Genomic DNA, 17,145 nt, shown 5'->3' with positions numbered 1-17,145 from the left:
TGAACTTTACCCTCAAAGAAGAATATTGAGTCATCTGCACAAAATAAACGGGTGATTGGAGCAGCTGCAATACAGAATTTGGTTCCTTGCCATTTTTTGTAGGATGCAAGAGAGAGTATTAGACAAGACAAAATATTTCCAGCTCAAATATACAAGTGTGGAGATAGTGGATCTCCCTGTCAAATGCCCCTTTTTGGATAAATAGGCTGAGAGAGCTCACCATTAAATAAGATTTGATATTAAACCATTGAAATGCATTGTTGAATCATTCTCAAGAAAATTAATATGGCAGTCCTCATAGTTTCATAAGATTTTGAATCAAGTCCTTATAGTTTTCTTTTCCTTTTTTTTGAATCCTCATTGTTTGATCCGTTAATAGTGTGAACCCTTCTGTTAATTCAGTCGTTAGTTTAAGTTGACACCGTCTTCTTCTCTGTTTATCGAACTATCTCTGCTCTCAGCTTTTATCCCTCCCCTCTCCCCACCATCATCTTCTTTACCTCTCTACCAGCTTCTCTCTCTCCTATGGCACTGTTACTTCATATCCGCTCTCTCTTTATCTCCTCTTGCAAAAGCTTCACTCTTAGGCCACTTTTGGTAGGTGGGATTGGGGGGGAGGGAATGGGATTGGAACAGGATTGGGTGAAATTGTCATGTTTGGTACGATGGATTGAAGATTGCCACATTGGTAGGATTATACAATCCCACCTTCCCTCCGGTAATGCCCTCTGATCCTGGGACTAAAAGATGCAAAAGACAAAAATACCCATATTATAATAATGTTAAGTCAAAATTAACCCTCTCATTTTTGCATCTCATCTCCTCCCAAATCTCGATCTCCATCGTCTTTCTTACGCATGCTTGCTCCGTCGCTCACATCGTAGCTCACTCCGTCGCTCACGTTGTCTGTCTCAGTCATTCTATTCATCTTCAATCAATAGTAAGATAAATTCTATCCCTATTTTTTCGATTATCATTACCATTTGTTTTTAATCTTCTTTGATGCACAAATTCTGGTGGATTTGGAAGATAGTTAGCATCACAAACATGAATCAGTTTAATAATGCTAAGATCATAAACGGTTCCTCAATGATTTTATAATTCCTGATTTGATCTCCCTCATCTAATTTGCTGTGCTTTATCGTCAGTTTTATCTTTATCAGGTAGTGTATATTTTACGTACTTACTGCCAATCGGTTTTTTTTCCCCAACAAAACATTGATGTCAAGGGAAGCATATGCCGAGGAAGGTTAAGGGGCATCATAGATTTAAGAACCATTAGTTGAGGTGGTTGGGAACAACATGAGGGGGATTCAACGAGGCGGTTAGTATACTAATTAATGAATGACAAAACTTGACATGAGGTTAGAGAGAGAAAGGGGCGTTCATCAAATGATCCCCCCAAAATTGAACATATCGTAACCTTACCTAAGCAGCCCTCTATATATTACTAGTATATTATGTAGTCATAGACCCATCGTCAAGTCAAAACTCCCCCATATGGAAAGGAGAGAATCATATACACATATATAGATGAACTGATGGATGGTGGAACTGGTAATTGAAAACTATGTGTTTCTTGGATGACTCATGTGATAATCATTGGTAGCATTTATCTAAGGGTCGTTTATTTGCTCTCCTGCTAGCTAGCTTGCTATTTATCTGACCTTTTTTGTCATAATTGTCCTGGCCATTTCTGAAAAGCTTTAGGATAAAGATTGGACTAGATTATCACTTTACCTGAGGTGTTAATATTAACTAGAAAATTAATTAGGATAGGTCAATTTTGTTACAGGAGGTCACCATCTAAGAGCAGGCCAAATAAATTGAAGAAAATAAATTAAAATGGGGTACCTAATGTAGGTACTGTTGTACGAAGAAAAGTTTGATACTCAGAGATGAATGACCACTCTTATAAAAAACTAGTTTAATGACAAGTGGCCTTCTCAATGATGAGGTGTTGTGCTTGCTCATATATTAACTTCTGCTAGTTGTGTATTGCATCTGAATTTTTTCATTTTGGGTCTTAAACTCTTTGAACAGATTACTAAAGGTTCACAATATTATTGTTCATTTAAACTTTGAGTAGAAAGTAACAATATAATCTCAACTTCTTGTTTTTTTTTGTTCTTTTTTTTTCTGGGTATATATTTACATGTATATATTCTGATTAGAGCAATTAATCTGTGTATATGATTATTTGTTGAAGGATGAGTTTAGTTCAAGATTAGAGATTTTTTTAGTACACTTCAATTTCTTATAGCATGTGACGGAGGAAATACAAGAATAAATATGTTTGTGTTTTTCTTTAAATGAATTTATGGGTGAATATAAAAGGGAAGAAAATAGAGTGGGATCTAATGATGGCATGTGTCAATGAGGGGGAATATGGGAGTAGCTTTCACGCTCAAGGAGTAATAATAAAAGGTAAGTGATGAAAGGATGCATTTAAGAGCAAAGGGCTTGGTGCAATAATCCTATTCCTTCCTTCTCTCTCTATCCCCTCTTATGTTAACTCATTTTATTTACACGTTTTCCTGTTCAGCAATATATTATTGTTCATTTAAACTTTGAGCAGAAAGTAACAATATAATCTCAACTTACTGTTTTTTTTCCTATTCTTTTTGTTTTTGGACATGTATATTATTTGTATATTCTGATTAAATTAATTAATATGTGTCTATGGTTATTTTGTTCAAGGATGAGTTTAGTTCAAGATTAGAGATTTAATTGTTCTTATATGTGTATATTGGTTACGCAGTTATGGCATTATCTGAAGAAAAGAGAGAACTATTACGTGTGTTGCTTTTGTGGGTGAGCATGGTTGAGGCAGTGCATGGATTGTTTTTTTGTATATGTATGAGTATCATGTTAAGGAGACAACGACTCAAAAATGTAACTTTCTAAATAGACTTTTTTGCTAAGAGATCTTATCTAACGAGAATGATGTCTACTAGTGATATGACATGTTTCAACCTACTTAGAATGAATAGGGCAACATTTGATAAGCTATGTTATATGCTAAGAGATGTGGGTGGTCTCAAACCTAGTAAGCATATGCTTATAGATGAGCAAGTTGCCATATTTTTACACATATTAGCACATCACGTGACGAACAGAGTGATATAGCATAACTTTGGAAGGTCTGGAGAAACCATTAGTAGGTATTTCAACTTAGTGCTTAATGGTATGATGAGACTTGGAAATATGTTATTGAAGAAACCAGAGCCTGTACTGGAAGATTCAAATGATGATAAGTGGAAGTGGTTCAAGGTAGACATACATGTTATATATTTATCATTAATTTTTAAAGATATGTGAGAAGTATATAATATGTGTTTTATTTGTTACAACATTGTTTAGGTGCATTAGATGGAACTCATGTAAAAATAAGAGTTCCTTCTCCTGACAAGGCTAGATAGTGAAATAGGAAAGGAGAGATAACGACAAATATGTTGAGTGTTTGCTCACAAGATGGGTACTTCATATATGTTTTGCCTGGGTGGGAAGGGTCAGCAGCAGATGGACGAGTTCTTCGTGATGCCATTAGTAGGAGGAATGGCTTGAGAGTTCCACAAGGTCAATATTACTTGGTTGATGCTAGATACACCAATTGTGAGGGATTTCTTGCACCATATAGAGGACAAAGATACCATTTAAGTGAATGAAGAGAGGGGCGACATCCTAGAAATGCACGAGAGTACTTCAATATGAGACATTCATATGCAAGAAATGTCATTGAAAGGTGCTTTGGCATTTTGAAATCAAGATGGGCTATCCTAAGAAGCCCATCATTTTATCCCATTAGGACATATAACCGAATAATAATTGCTTGCTGCCTCCTTCACAACTTAATTTGTCAAGAAGGTGATCCACTTGAAGATGAAGTTGAAGAGCTTGAAGTTGATGTTGACAAGATGGATAACCCCCCAATTCAAAACTTGGACACATCTGATGAATGGGCTACATTTAGGGATAATCTTGCAAATGAAATGTTCAATGCTTTTACTTCTAATAGGGCTTTTACATGAAAGAGTTATTTTAAGCCTTGTAACTTTGTGACTTTACTTGCTGTAATTTCATTTATACCATGCGTACTATTGTAACCTTGTGCTGGAATATAGTTTTATTTGCTGAATATGGTGGTAACTTTGTGCTGGAATAGAGTTTAGTTGCTGGAATATGCTTTTAACCTTGTGACTTATCTATTGGAATATAGTTTATTTTTTTGGAATATGGTTTTAACTTTGTCCCAACTTTATTTGTTGGAATATGGTTTTAACTTTGTGCTAACTTTGTTTGCTGGAATATTCAATGTTTATAGTCAATCAAACACGTTAGAAAAATCTGGAAAGTTAGATAAGCATGTGTGGACACCTGAAGAGGATGAGCTGTTAATTCATTGCATGATGGTATTGCATGCTAAGGGTGAACTTATGTGTGAGAATGGTTTGAGGTCTGGTGTGTTGAACACTTTGAAAGATATGTTGTATGATTTAATACCAGGATGTTCTCTTAAGGCCCATCCTCACATACAATCTAGGATTAAGAAGCTAAAAACTGACTATGGTGTGGTTTCTGACCTCCTCAATTTATTTGGATTTGGTTGGAATGCTGAGAGGAAATGTGTGACAGCTCCTAAGGCAGTATGGGATGAGTATGTAAGGGTAAATGTTTACTTTTGCAGTTTACGTATATGGCTATTATTTTTGTTAATGACCATTGGTATTTTTTATTTAGCTGCTGTTCACTACTCTGATTGATACATGTAGATTATAAATGCGATAGTAAATAAAATTTTGATGATGACCTTCTGTCTTGCTAGGGTATCCCAATTAATATTCTTGAAGAAAGGGTGACTTTCAACGTGCAACAAAAATAATTGTTGTTACATTTTTTAGCAATAGAATAATTCACATGTACCTATGGGTAGCAAATTGTGACGTTTGGGGTTTAGATTTCCTTGTAATGAAGTTAAATAACTGAGGTTGTAACCATTTATTATCCATTCAATAGTTTCATACCTCAACCAATTTGGTCATTTCATAACTGTTTAAGTTACAATTAATTTCATAATTGTATTTCAAGTTGTTTAATTATTTATTAATGATTGTAACTTGTGTTATCCTTACAGGCACACAAGGAGGTAGCTAAGTTCCAGAACAAGTCTTTCTCTTATTATGATAAGCTTCATGACATGCTTGGCAAGGACAAGGCAACTGGCAAGGATACTCAAACATGTGAAGATGTCCTTGAGGAGCTTCAAGATCAGACTGGTTTGGACAATTCAATGCTTGAGGCTGACCCAGATACTGATATGGATATATCACATGTCAACACTTCACATTTGGAAGACACTTCACGTGTCAATAATCAAACTGAGCACATTTCATCTAATGCAAGTTCAAGGTCCAAAAAGCAAAAGCGCACAAGAGCTGATCGTGATGACATCTTACTCAAAGGTATTGAGATAGTTGCTCGTTCATTTTCTGAAGGTTTGATGGAGGCAAGTGATCATCTAGGAATGCGTCTGGATAGGGTTGAACGTGAGAAATGTTTGGATGGGATGAAGGAGTCACTCTATGGTGATCTTATGAAGGTTGAAGGACTTTCACACAAAGAACGTATGGCAGCTTATGTCAAGATGATATCTGATGAGAGCATATTGATTGGATTTTTTTGCCATGTCTCAAGAGGGGAAGTTGATGTGATCCGTGAAATAATATCTCCATGAATATGCTTATGAATATTTTGATCTTTGTATGACCGAAGTTGGGATATTTTCATGAATTCTTTTCATGAGAAACATAGGAATATTTTGTTAGACTTGAAATATTTTGTTTCAAACAAGAATATTTTGTTATAGACTTGAAATATTTTGTTTCAGACAAGAATATTTTGATGGCCATTTGACATAAGATATGAGTTATCTTACTTACTTGAACTAATATTACAGAAAATTATAGTAAGAATTTTCATTTTCTTTTTATCTTTTGATCTTATATATTATTAATTTTAAAATGTATTACTAAATTTTAAGTAAATTATAATATTAAGGGCCTAGTGATAAATTTTTATTATAATTTTAAGGAATTATTAATAATTTTTTGGGATAAATTTTAAATTTTTATTACTTTTTTTATATTTAAATTTGTTGGGATGCGGTGGAAAATTTCTGATTTTCAAAATATTTAATTTATTTTTCCTTATTTTTATTGTAAAATGAGGCAAATTTTAATATATTTATTTTTAAAACAATATATATGACCATGCTGTCTTCTTTTTATTAGAAAAAGAGTGCATAAGGTTGGAGTCCCAAGCTTTAAAATACCAAGGGATATTATAGTCATTTAATTTTATATATCTTATTATAAAATAAAATAAATACATGTATTCCTTCCACATATTACCTCATACCAAACACAAAATAAAAGCCCTATTCCCAATCCCATTACCATTCCCATTCCATCAAAAATCAATCCCTTCTACCAAACGTGACCTTAAATTTCAAACATGTCCTTCTCACAACTGCAATAATACTCTCCGCCTCCTCCATTCTTGCTAGGCATATGGTGAACAAGATTTTCATTTTGGGGGGGGGGGGGGGACAGTGCACTACACAGTAACACAGTGTGTTGTGGCTAGCTTATATATTTTGTTGGCACTGACAAGTTAATTCCAAGACACACTGTGGATCACTAAATTTTCTATATAAAATTAGCTGCCTAATTTTCATTCAAACTTTCTCAACTCGGCTTCAATTTCATTCTATAAACTCAACAGTATTGTACAAGACATTATACTTCAGTTTTCACTTTGATCCCAGCTCTGGTCGAAAATGTGGCATGAATATGAATTGATGCGGAAAAATAGGGTCTTTAAGAGTTTGCTTAGAAGGGAGTATGTATTATGGCTGTAAGAAGGAAATGTTTGAAATTCAGAGTGAAGGTTCTGCAAGAGGAGATAAAGAAGAAGATGGTGGGAGAGAGAGAATATGAAATTACGGTGAGAGAAGAGAGAGAGAGAGAAACTGACAGAGGAGATAAAGAAGATGATGGTGTGAGAGAGAGGGGATATGAAGTATGAACGAGGAGAGGGGAGAGAGAAACTAAGAGCGGAGACAGTGCGACATAGGGAGGGGAAGCAAGTGTAAACTTAAACGAACGGCTATATTAACAAAAAGGATTTATGCTATTAACAAAACAATAAAGATTCAATGGAAAAAAAAAACTGACCTAATTCAAAATTAGATAAAATTATAAGGACTGTCATATTAATTTTCTAATCAATCTAATCCATTTAGCTGGGAATTTCAAATTAAATCACAGCTTTAATGAAGGACCAAGAAAGGAATAGGATAACTTTGTTGTTGTATAAATATATATTTATAAATAATTATATGTATGAATAATCAAATATGTAAAATTATAAAATATAATAGGAATTTAAATATAAATTTTTAAGGCCCACATATAAACGTTGACAATGTAATAAAATTATAAGGACGAAAATTATTAATACACACACATAACATTCAAGGGTCGGTGGTCCCCTGTTTTATATATGCAGCTTCATTGTGGAATAATGCAAGTTAGACTGAAGACGGGGCAAACTCTTGATGTGTCATATTATTAGGATGTCTTTGTTCTCATGTCTTTATAAATAAAATTTAGAAAAAATTAGTCTTTTAATTTTTATAATTTTGACATATTTTAATACTCTAATCCTGACCAATGTAGAAGCTTTTTACTTAATTCACAGAAATGTCTAAGATTCAAGGATGGGACTATAACGTCTGGTCAAAAAAAGGATGGGACTATAACGATTCGTTTGGTGCGAGGAAAATGAAAGAAAAAGGAGGCAAGAGAAAATTTTAGTAAACTCAATTTAAAAAAAAAATTGAAGAAGTGGGTTATCAAATCTAATTGAGCAAAAGTCCTAGATGTGTCCCAGAAAAATACAATGACTTTTAAGGATTAAAACACAAATTAAAATTTTTTAAAATACTAAAGGTCAAATGAAAGAGAATAGGGACTTATATATAAAGAAAGGAAACTTCTTATATAGAAAAGAGAACGAAAAGCACGCGGGGACAAATTGTAATTATTGGAAATTAAAGATACTGAAGCGTAAATAAATACTATGAAATTACAAAACAATGCTAAGAAATAAAAGGTGATTCAGAGAATATTTTAAGCTATAAATTAGGACTTATAAGTTATTTGAAGACCCCTAGGAGATATTGAAGAAGATTTCATAAATAGCAAGTTTTGCTGGGGGTCAAAATTTTAATTTCTGAAAATTTCATGTCATTAAGTATAATTATAAAAACTTTACCGAACAGAAAAATTTTATAAATTCAAGAAAATATGAAAATGGATGCTAATGGATTTTCAAAGTTAAAAAAAAAAAAAAGAGGTCTTCAAGGCAAAACACCTAAAGGAAAATATATGGAATTAAAAAGCAAACTTTTGCTTATTTAATTAACATTTGGGCAAAAGATATAATTTTTGAACTCATGCAGAGGTCCCAAAAACATAGAAAAATGAGGAATAATTATTTTGGGCATTTTAGATCATTTATGGATAGAATTATTTCCCAAGAGATGGAATGTACAAGCTTTAAATTATTCTCGGGTCTTTAAAGCGGAATTTCTCAAAAATTAGAGGGAAAAATAGTTAAAGGTCAAATCTTAGCCTGAGAATTTTATGAAAATACTTTCACGAGGGGAATGATTTTTTTGGAAGAGTTACATGAATTTTATGAGTTTGGAAATTGAATATGAAGTTTAATGTCATACGTGTCAAGAGATTGCCTAAAAGTCCCCATCATAAACCCAAAAAGAGTTGACGGGGGGGCTAGAGGTCTGAATATATCGAAGAATTGTTAAAAAGATTTGAGCCGAACTGATGAAGAAAAATATGAAAATGGATCTAATAGATCCAAGCCCAATTATTGATTTTGGTGTTTCCAGAATAACGCTGCTTTGCGTTTCCAAGCTATAATGTCGTTCTGCCAATAAGAGTCAATCTAATTAAAGAGTTAGCCCATAACCTATAAGGTTATGAGTTTGAATCTAGTTACTGATATAAGGACCTTGTTGATGAACAATCTGTAAATATCTCTGTAAACGTTTTCTGAGTCTAGAGGCATGCCTTGACCCCGATGAGCCCTCAAGAGCCAACTCATCTAAACTTTTTTATACAAAAAAAATGCCATTTTAAAAACTGTTCAACGTGTAATTATTTCCCGCATTGAACCTTTGAAGATACGGGAAAGAAAGGCCAATATTTAAAAGAACAGTTCTAGACAAGTAGTTTAAACCAAAACTCAAATTTTCGACGCCAGAAAAATTATAGAGTGGAGAATAAATTATACACCAGAAAGATTGTTGTTATCGAAATAGAGCAAGTGCAAATTTGACAACCCACTTAGAGATTGAGGCATACTTCCTTCCAAATTATTAACACAAATTCCCAACGCTCTTAAGTTGTTGCATGGATGTAGACCAGAAGGGAATTTCACCTATCAAAGTATTGCAAATGAACCTAAGAACCCAATCTTTTGGAGTTTAGAATATAGTTGACCAACTTTGTAGGGACTTCACCTCAAGATAATTATATTTTTGCGTAAATCGAGTAACAACAATAATCATTTAAGATGGCCAATCTGTTTGAGAATTTGATTATGAAATCCATTATACTACCTTCAGTTTTTAAGATATAAGCTAGTTGACTACTTTGAATAAATTAAAAAAGTTTGTTAAGTTAATTATTTGTAGTAAATATGTGTTATATTTATTAGAATACCTTTACTAGTTATGTATATTATATAGAAACTTTTAATATGTGTAGTTACTACAAGGATTACTTTAAAAAAATAGATAAATATAAAAGATAAAGTGGATTAGACTTCTATTTAGGACTAAATTTAGGTGCTTATGTGAACTCTTCTATTAAAGTGTTTTTCTTTTTTTTCAACTCTTATTTCCTGAAAGAAACTATTAGTTCGTTCATGAACGAAATCACGATAAGAAAAAAGAACACATTTCAACCAAGCAAATCAAAATGTCCATATGTATGAAGTTGTTCAAACTTTCTCATCTCCAAAAGCAACATACAACACGAAACATGAAAAATAAATGTATAAATAGTTACAATCCAAAACCAGATACTACTCACAACTATCAAATATACCAATTCCATATATAGTGGAGAAGTGTCATAAAAGCTATCCACTAATTCATATGACAATGTTGAACGTGGATAGCTTTTGCTTAATTGCAAGCAACTCCACTAAAGCATCTTTGATACCCATTCTTTCACCAGGAAATTCTGCACAGCATGCCACTCCAATCCCACCAAAGCTAGCTAGAGACTCTTGAATTTGATGTTCCACATTTGAATTCTGCATAACTTTCCTACGGTCTCTATCAGATAGAACAAGCAAATTTGAATCTACAATCTCAAGGACTCCATCTGGTAATGCTAGCTTGCAGAATTTGGGTAGACTTAGATCATCACGAAACATGCTATCTGTCGGCTTCTTTCCAGTGAGCATCTCTAGCATAAGTACCCCATAGCTATAGATATCCCCTTTTGTTGTAACTTGGTCACTTTCACCGTACTCTTTAGAGAATGTAAAAGTCCATAATACTTGAAGTTATTTTTAGGTAAAAAAAGATCTTTCCCAAAAAAAAAACATTTTACTGATATAAACAATTTTTAGTTGGTCTTAAAGTTTAGCACACTTAGGATTTAGTTTCTTTTAATTAATAATAGGGTAAGGTGCTTATATACTCTCAAAGTATCCACTAAGGAGCACTCAGAACCTGAAATTTTTTTTTTTTACTCTTATATTCTCTGAAAATTTTATTTCATAACATTTATTTCCTGGATCATTATTTACTGGTAAATTTAACAGTTAAAGACACTGGTCAAAACATATAATTTAATGGTTAAAGTTATCAGCGGATAACGGTTTGGGTATTTTTGCCACAAAAATAAATTTTTAGAGACTATAAGAGTTAACAAAAAATTCCAGGTTCTGGGTACTATTTTGTGAATACTTTCAGAATATTTAAGCACCTTTTTCCATTAATAATTACTAGAAAATAAGTAAAGTTCATAGTTGAGAACGTAAAAACAACAACATAAGAAGAGTCATATATACCTGGAGGAATATAGCCAATTGTTCCCTTAATTGCTAAAGATGTAGTTTGGCCCTCACCAAAGTAGCTTGTAACTTCATGAAGAAGCCTAGCTAATCCAAAGTCTCCTAAATGTGCCACCATATCATCATTAAGAAGAACATTACTTGGCTTGATATCACAATGAACAATAGTTTCTCCAAAACCATGATGAAGATACTCCAAAGCATGAGCCACATCAATAGCTATGTTCAATCTCTGTCTGAAATTCATATATAAATCTCTAGCTTCACCAAGTTCGTTTGCTGACAACCAATTCTCCAGGCTCCCATTAGGCATGAACTCAAATACAAGGGCCTTAAAATCATTGCCTTTGTAATCAACACTTGAACATGTAGTTAGAATCTTCAATAGATTCCTATGTCGGACCTTACTAAGAGTTTTGCATTCTGTGATGAAACTCTTTGTTGCCCCATGTGCTTGAAGATTTAGCACCTTCACAGCAATAAAACATTCAAAGTGTTGAAGAGTTCCTTTATATACAGAACCAAAGCTTCCTACACCAACCAAATTGGATGAAGAAAATCCATTGGTTGCATCATGCAGCTCTTTATAAGAAGCCGTGAAATGATCATTTTGTGGGGAAGGTGTGGAAGAAGACAACTTTTTATGTTTTCTCCTCATGTAAATGATTAGGCACATTGCAAAACAAGTAAGAGCACCAGCTATCACAATGATTACAAGGATTATGACATTGACTTGTTTCTTCGACTTACTTGGGCATTTGGGTAGCTTTAGTAGAGGTATTCCGCCACAAAGATTCTCATTTCCTATGAGTGAGATGGCTGTAATATTATCAAACACTCCTCCTTTTGGAACCTCACCATGAAAATGGTTGTGAGATAGGTTCACAATCTCCAGCATTGGAAAATCTTTTAGTTCTTGCGGGATTGTGCCTGACAAATTGTTATTGGACAGGTCTAAGATGATAAGAGATTTTAAGAAACTAAAGGATGAGGGGATACTTCCATGGAGGGGGTTCTCATATAGATAAAGTTCTGTCAACTGTAAACACTCTCCAAGTTCTGTTGGAATATCACCGGAAAAATTGTTTTGACTGAGATCTAATCTCACTAATTGCTTCATTTTACCAATCTCAGATGGAATGGGACCAATCAAGGAATTGGTATACAAGTCAAGCTGTATTAAGCTTTCTAGGTGACCAAAAGTTAGCTTTGGCATATGACCGCTTAGGTTATTTTGACATAGGTACAAGATTTGCAGACCTTCACAATGTTTGAGGCTTAATGGAATGCTTCCCTCCAAATTATTATTGTGCAAAGAAAGTTGAATCAGCTTAGTAAGATTTCCAAAGATATCAGGAAGTTTACCAGATAATTGATTTTGGTCTAGAAATAGCTCTCCTAGATTTTCAAGCTTTCCAATTGAATGTGGAAATGTGCCTTGAAGCAAGTTATGTTGCAAACCAAGGAAAATCAATCCGTTTAATTGCCCAATCTCATTAGGTATGCTTCCAATGATACGATTGACTCCCATATGAAGCCATTCAAGGTGGGAAGAGAAATTCCCAATTGAATTTGGCAATACACTGCTAAATTTATTATATGAAATCTCTATCACTTGCAATTGACTACAATTTGTAAATGATGAGAGAAAATCCAGGTCATGACCTTGTTCACCCCCAAAATTATTTTCGGAAATCCCAAAATTCTGAAGGTTCTGTAGTCTTCCCAAAGAGGTAGGGACTAGGCCACTAAAAGCATTTTCATATATTGCAAATAGTTGCAATTGAGAGAGGTTGGATAATGAAGCTGGAATAGTTCCCATCAACATGTTGTGTCCCGCATTAAACTTTCGAAGATTCGGGAAAGCAAGGTCAATATTTAGTGGAATAGTTCCAGACAGGGAGTTGAAAAAAAAGTTTAAAATTTCCATGCGAGAAAGATTGTAAAGTGAAGAAGGGATTATACCAGAAAAATTATTGCTATCAAGATCGAGCCTGTGCAAATTTGAAAGCCCACCTAGAGATTGAGGTATACTTCCTTCCAAATTATTGGATGCAAGAGACAAAACCTCCAAGGATGAAAGATTTCCCAAGGAAGGTGGAATATTGCCAAGAAATTCATTGGTATGAATTGACAACAGTGTCAGCTGTTGCATAGATCCAAACCAGAAAGGGATTTTACCAGTCAAATTATTGATTCCAAAGAAAATTTGATGGAGCTTAGAACAGTTAGCCAGCTCTATCGGGAGCTCTCGGAGATTATTATCACCCAAATGGAGAATTTGTAACTGTTTAAGATAACCAATTTGTTTGGGAACTTCACCATGTAATCTGTTATGAGAAAGATTGAGCAGTTTGAGAAAGGTTAAGTTACCTAATGCTGGTGCAATAGTGCCGCCCAAATTTTGGCTTGTCAAGTTCAAAGCTGAGACTCTTATGTGACGAGAACCGCATGTAACGCCTTGCCATTTGCAGAAGTGGACAGAATCATTCCACGTAGGCAGGGCTTCTGAAACACCATTGGTTAACTTATCTTTGAGAGCAAGCAAAGCAAGCCGATCAGTCTCTGAGCCAGTAGCGGCAGCTTCAGTTGGAAACAGAATTTGAGAAGCTATGCATAGCAGAAAATTGGTGGCAATAATGTAGGGGATCATTTTGATTGTAGTGAAGGAATCTGCAAAATGAAGCTTAATACTCGACAACTAGAGATGTGGTGATAGCTATACACTCCTCTGGTCCTTTTTATATAAGACAAAAAGAGAAGCTTTTTCTTGATCCTATTTAAATCACTTTCATTAAATTTTTGGGTATGAATATACTATTTTCTCGTTTATTTACTATAATATAGATAGTTATTTTTTTTAAAAGTTGTATATATTAAATAAAAGTTAAGTTGGAAAGAAGTTATATTTTAATCGAAAGCTAATACAATTTTAAAAAAAATTTATATGTGTGAAATATACTACAAATACTTTATAAATAGGAGCAGAAAAATATTAGTTATCATAGGCATTGACCACGGCTAAACCTCTAGTCTCCAAAGTCCGCAAAGTTTAAATTCCACTCAAGCGGTACTGTACCCACAAACGACTTCCATGTGGGCGTTGTTGACTAACGCTCCCATTATCAGGCAAGCCATCAATGCATTTTGACAAGCTATGTCGAGCAAAGATTTAAAGATGACAACACGGCATCGTTGTGATTGTGGTGAACAAGTGTGCAAAATGAAGCCATGGACACAAAAACTAGACATATTCATGGTAGGCGTTGACGGCTGTATCTCCGAGAATCCGTTTGGTATGAGAGAAATATAAGAAAGGGAGGAAGAGGAAAAATTTTAATGAGCTCCATTTAAAAACTAGAGAAGTGAGATTAAAAGCTTTTAATTAATTTTTGTTACTCTCTTATATTACTTCTTTTCTTTGTTAAAATTTTAAAACTCCACTTCTCTAATTTTTAAAATCAAGCTCTTTAAAAATTTTCTTCCACCTTCCTTCCTTCTATTTCCCTCGTATTAAACAACATCTAAAGTATCCAAGTCAGTGGATTTAAATAATGCGAAAATAGCAAAAAAAGACCGTGGAATTTGAAAAATTATAGACAAGGATCTGTTAGATAAAATTATTGTCAAAACCTATACTATTATTATGAAAACCCATAGTAATATTGTAACGGCCCCTATTTGCAATTTTTCAAATTTTATGGTCTTTTCTTGTGATTTTTCCTTTAAATAATACTACTGCCTCCACTCCATAGTGTAAGACTAAGTAAATTAATTTAAAAAAATAAAAAAAGTTACTAAATTACTTAATTATAACATGATCCTCTAAAATACTTACATGTATCATTGCATTATATTTTAATTTATAAGTGAGGTAAATTAGTTTTAAAAAAATGATAAATATAAAAATTTTACAATAATTTAGTAACTTCTTAAATATTTTAACTTAATAAATTAGGTTTTACATTAAGAGAGAGAGAGAGAGCGATAGCACTCAACTGTATATAATATATAGCTTGTGTGGACTGAGAACTATGTCAATATTTTTTATGCAGGCGCGGACCAGCCTCATTACTCTGGCGGGCCTAGTGTTTGAAATATCAAGTATCATTTCATTGAAAAATCAACGTGAATATTTAATAGACGTATTTCAGTAAATTACAACACACACATACACACATATTATTTCTATTTAGATCAGATATGTCAATACAAGATACCATGCCTGTTTGGGATTAAAAAAATCAATCTTCCATTATTTAAAGTCTAGACCTTGATTTCAGCCATCCTCAACTAAACACTCATATTTTGATTAAGTGAAAGTAGGATATTTGGATAAATTTTAGAAAATATAATTGACAAGTGGGTAACAGTAACTTCCGCGTAACTATAGTTTTTGTTTTTGTTTATAATTGATTTTAGTATTTATAGGGACTATGTAGTAGCTTACAAAATGAGTATGATTTTGGGCTGATAACTAATTTTGGCATGTGTGCGTAGTGCCTACAGTAGGTATATGATATACAAAATACTACCTCTGTTTTTTAATATAAAACTTAGTTGGATGGTTAGATTTAACCCTAAATATAAGATCTCAATTCAAAATTTATAATTTTCTTTTCAAAATATCTCTGTTAATTGTACATGTTATTAATAAATTTTTATCAAGAGATAGTTTCAATATAAGTGATTAAAAAAATAATTTAAGGAGAACCAGCAAACGAGGCGGCATATAGTTAGTGCCTATGTTATAAATAACCTACTTAATCAGTTTTCTTAATATTTCTAAGTTTTTTTTTTTCAAATACGGCCTAATTTATAAGTCGGTAGATGAGCGTGAGACAAATAAGAGAGAAAGGATGAAGAAAAAAATAATTAGAGAGAGTATATTAATCAAGGGTAAATTAAGCAAAAATACATTTAATATGCAGATAAAATCAAATTGAATCTTTTAAAAAAAGGACAGACAAATTCAAAATTTTGATTTGAATATTATAACCTTCTTAGATGTTCGGATCAGATTCTCTCAGAACTTTTTTCTTCTTTTTTTCTTAGTATGGGGAACTTTTTCCTTCTTTTCTCTTTACAATTCCATACGTTAAAAAAAAATAGATGGTTCCGATGTAATATCTTATAAAATATTAATTTAATATTATTAAAATTTAAATAAATAAATTTAAAATTCAAAAATTTAATCTGGACAGTTCATGTCTGTAACATAAAAACACTAATTTATAAAATGTTTTAACAATAATTTTCCAAAATATTATACCTGAACGTTATGTTTTTTCATTTAAGGGCAGAGAAGAGATTTTGAGGATCAAAAAAGAAAGAAAGAAAATTCTAAAAGACAGCCCCATAGTTAGGAAAGTCTTGTGAAAGCATTTAAGGACTACAGGAGCCTGACACCTAAGATTCAACTGTGGGACATAACACATGGTACCGTGTTTTATTTGAGGAAAAAAAAAAAATAGACCGGGCACCGAATCAGTTGAAGGATTAGTGAGTCAGACTAAAATCAATTTAAGATCCAATTGATAATATTAAAATAATATAATGTAATTAAAAATTAAAAAAATAATAACATTAATAATCACTAATAACAAAATTCAAAAAAATACAACAATAATTTGATTATAATAATAATAGAGTACAACATATCTTTAGAATTTCTCAATAACTAAAATTAATAATTATTGATACCAAAATAATTATTAAAATTTATTTAAATTTATAAGAATTGAGTTATTAGGAATTAAAAGGAAAAAATAAGACTAACAGTAATATAATTATGCAAATGTTTCATTGCCGATTCTCATCGGTTTCGCCCCAGTGGCTGATACTAGTTTAATTACCGACCGACTCAGCACTCAAATCAGATAGCTGCCTGTTTGGTCCCTTTTTTTCCTGGTTTTATGACTATCCATCGAACTTGATTACAGATAGCAAACTTGAAAAGGATAAAAAAAG

The 17,145-nt window shown here is 32.8% G+C and overlaps 3 protein-coding genes across 3 annotated transcripts; 2 read left to right on the top strand and 1 right to left on the bottom strand.

Annotated features, from left to right (window-relative positions):
• Positions 1-3,452: 3,452 nt before the first annotated feature.
• On the top strand, positions 3,453-4,031 carry LOC114740740 (uncharacterized). Its single transcript, XM_028928949.1, has 2 exons — positions 3,453-3,615; positions 3,868-4,031. The coding sequence occupies exons 1-2, from the start codon at positions 3,453-3,455 to the stop codon at positions 4,029-4,031; spliced, it is 327 nt and encodes a 108-aa protein (XP_028784782.1).
• Positions 4,032-4,235: 204 nt separating this feature from the next.
• Positions 4,236-5,734, top strand: LOC114740731 (uncharacterized). The gene is made up of 2 exons (XM_028928938.1): positions 4,236-4,667; positions 5,135-5,734. Exons 1-2 carry the CDS (start codon positions 4,236-4,238, stop codon positions 5,732-5,734), a joined length of 1,032 nt encoding a protein of 343 aa, XP_028784771.1.
• A 4,456-nt stretch (positions 5,735-10,190) lies between these two features.
• Positions 10,191-13,828, bottom strand: LOC114740710 (probable LRR receptor-like serine/threonine-protein kinase At3g47570). The gene is made up of 2 exons (XM_028928925.1): positions 11,173-13,828; positions 10,191-10,628 (listed from the first exon to the last, which is right to left on the bottom strand). The coding sequence occupies exons 1-2, from the start codon at positions 13,826-13,828 to the stop codon at positions 10,243-10,245; spliced, it is 3,042 nt and encodes a 1,013-aa protein (XP_028784758.1). The 3' UTR covers positions 10,191-10,242.
• Between the last annotated feature and the right edge of the window lie 3,317 nt (positions 13,829-17,145).

Source organism: Neltuma alba, unplaced genomic scaffold (assembly GCF_004799145.2).
Source record: "Neltuma alba isolate B1F8T4 unplaced genomic scaffold, ASM479914v2 tig00000574_pilon, whole genome shotgun sequence".
NCBI classification, from domain to species: Eukaryota; Viridiplantae; Streptophyta; class Magnoliopsida; order Fabales; family Fabaceae; genus Neltuma; species Neltuma alba.
Note: the sequence above shows the minus strand (reverse complement) of the source record. Positions and strands in the feature narration are given on the sequence as shown.

Excerpts from the sequence above, each read along its gene's own strand:
- LOC114740740 (XM_028928949.1), top strand. The coding sequence starts at position 3,453 with ATGTTGAGTGTTTGCTCACAAGATGGGTACTTCATATATGTTTTGCCT. Across the intron at positions 3,616-3,867 it reads TGATGCTAGATACACCAATT|GTGATCCACTTGAAGATGAA; the intron begins GTGAGGGATTTC and ends TTTGTCAAGAAG.
- LOC114740731 (XM_028928938.1), top strand. The coding sequence starts at position 4,236 with ATGGTTTTAACTTTGTCCCAACTTTATTTGTTGGAATATGGTTTTAAC. Across the intron at positions 4,668-5,134 it reads TATGGGATGAGTATGTAAGG|GCACACAAGGAGGTAGCTAA; the intron begins GTAAATGTTTAC and ends TTATCCTTACAG.
- LOC114740710 (XM_028928925.1), bottom strand. The coding sequence starts at position 13,828 with ATGATCCCCTACATTATTGCCACCAATTTTCTGCTATGCATAGCTTCT. Across the intron at positions 10,629-11,172 it reads AATTGGCTATATTCCTCCAG|AGTACGGTGAAAGTGACCAA; the intron begins GTATATATGACT and ends CATTCTCTAAAG.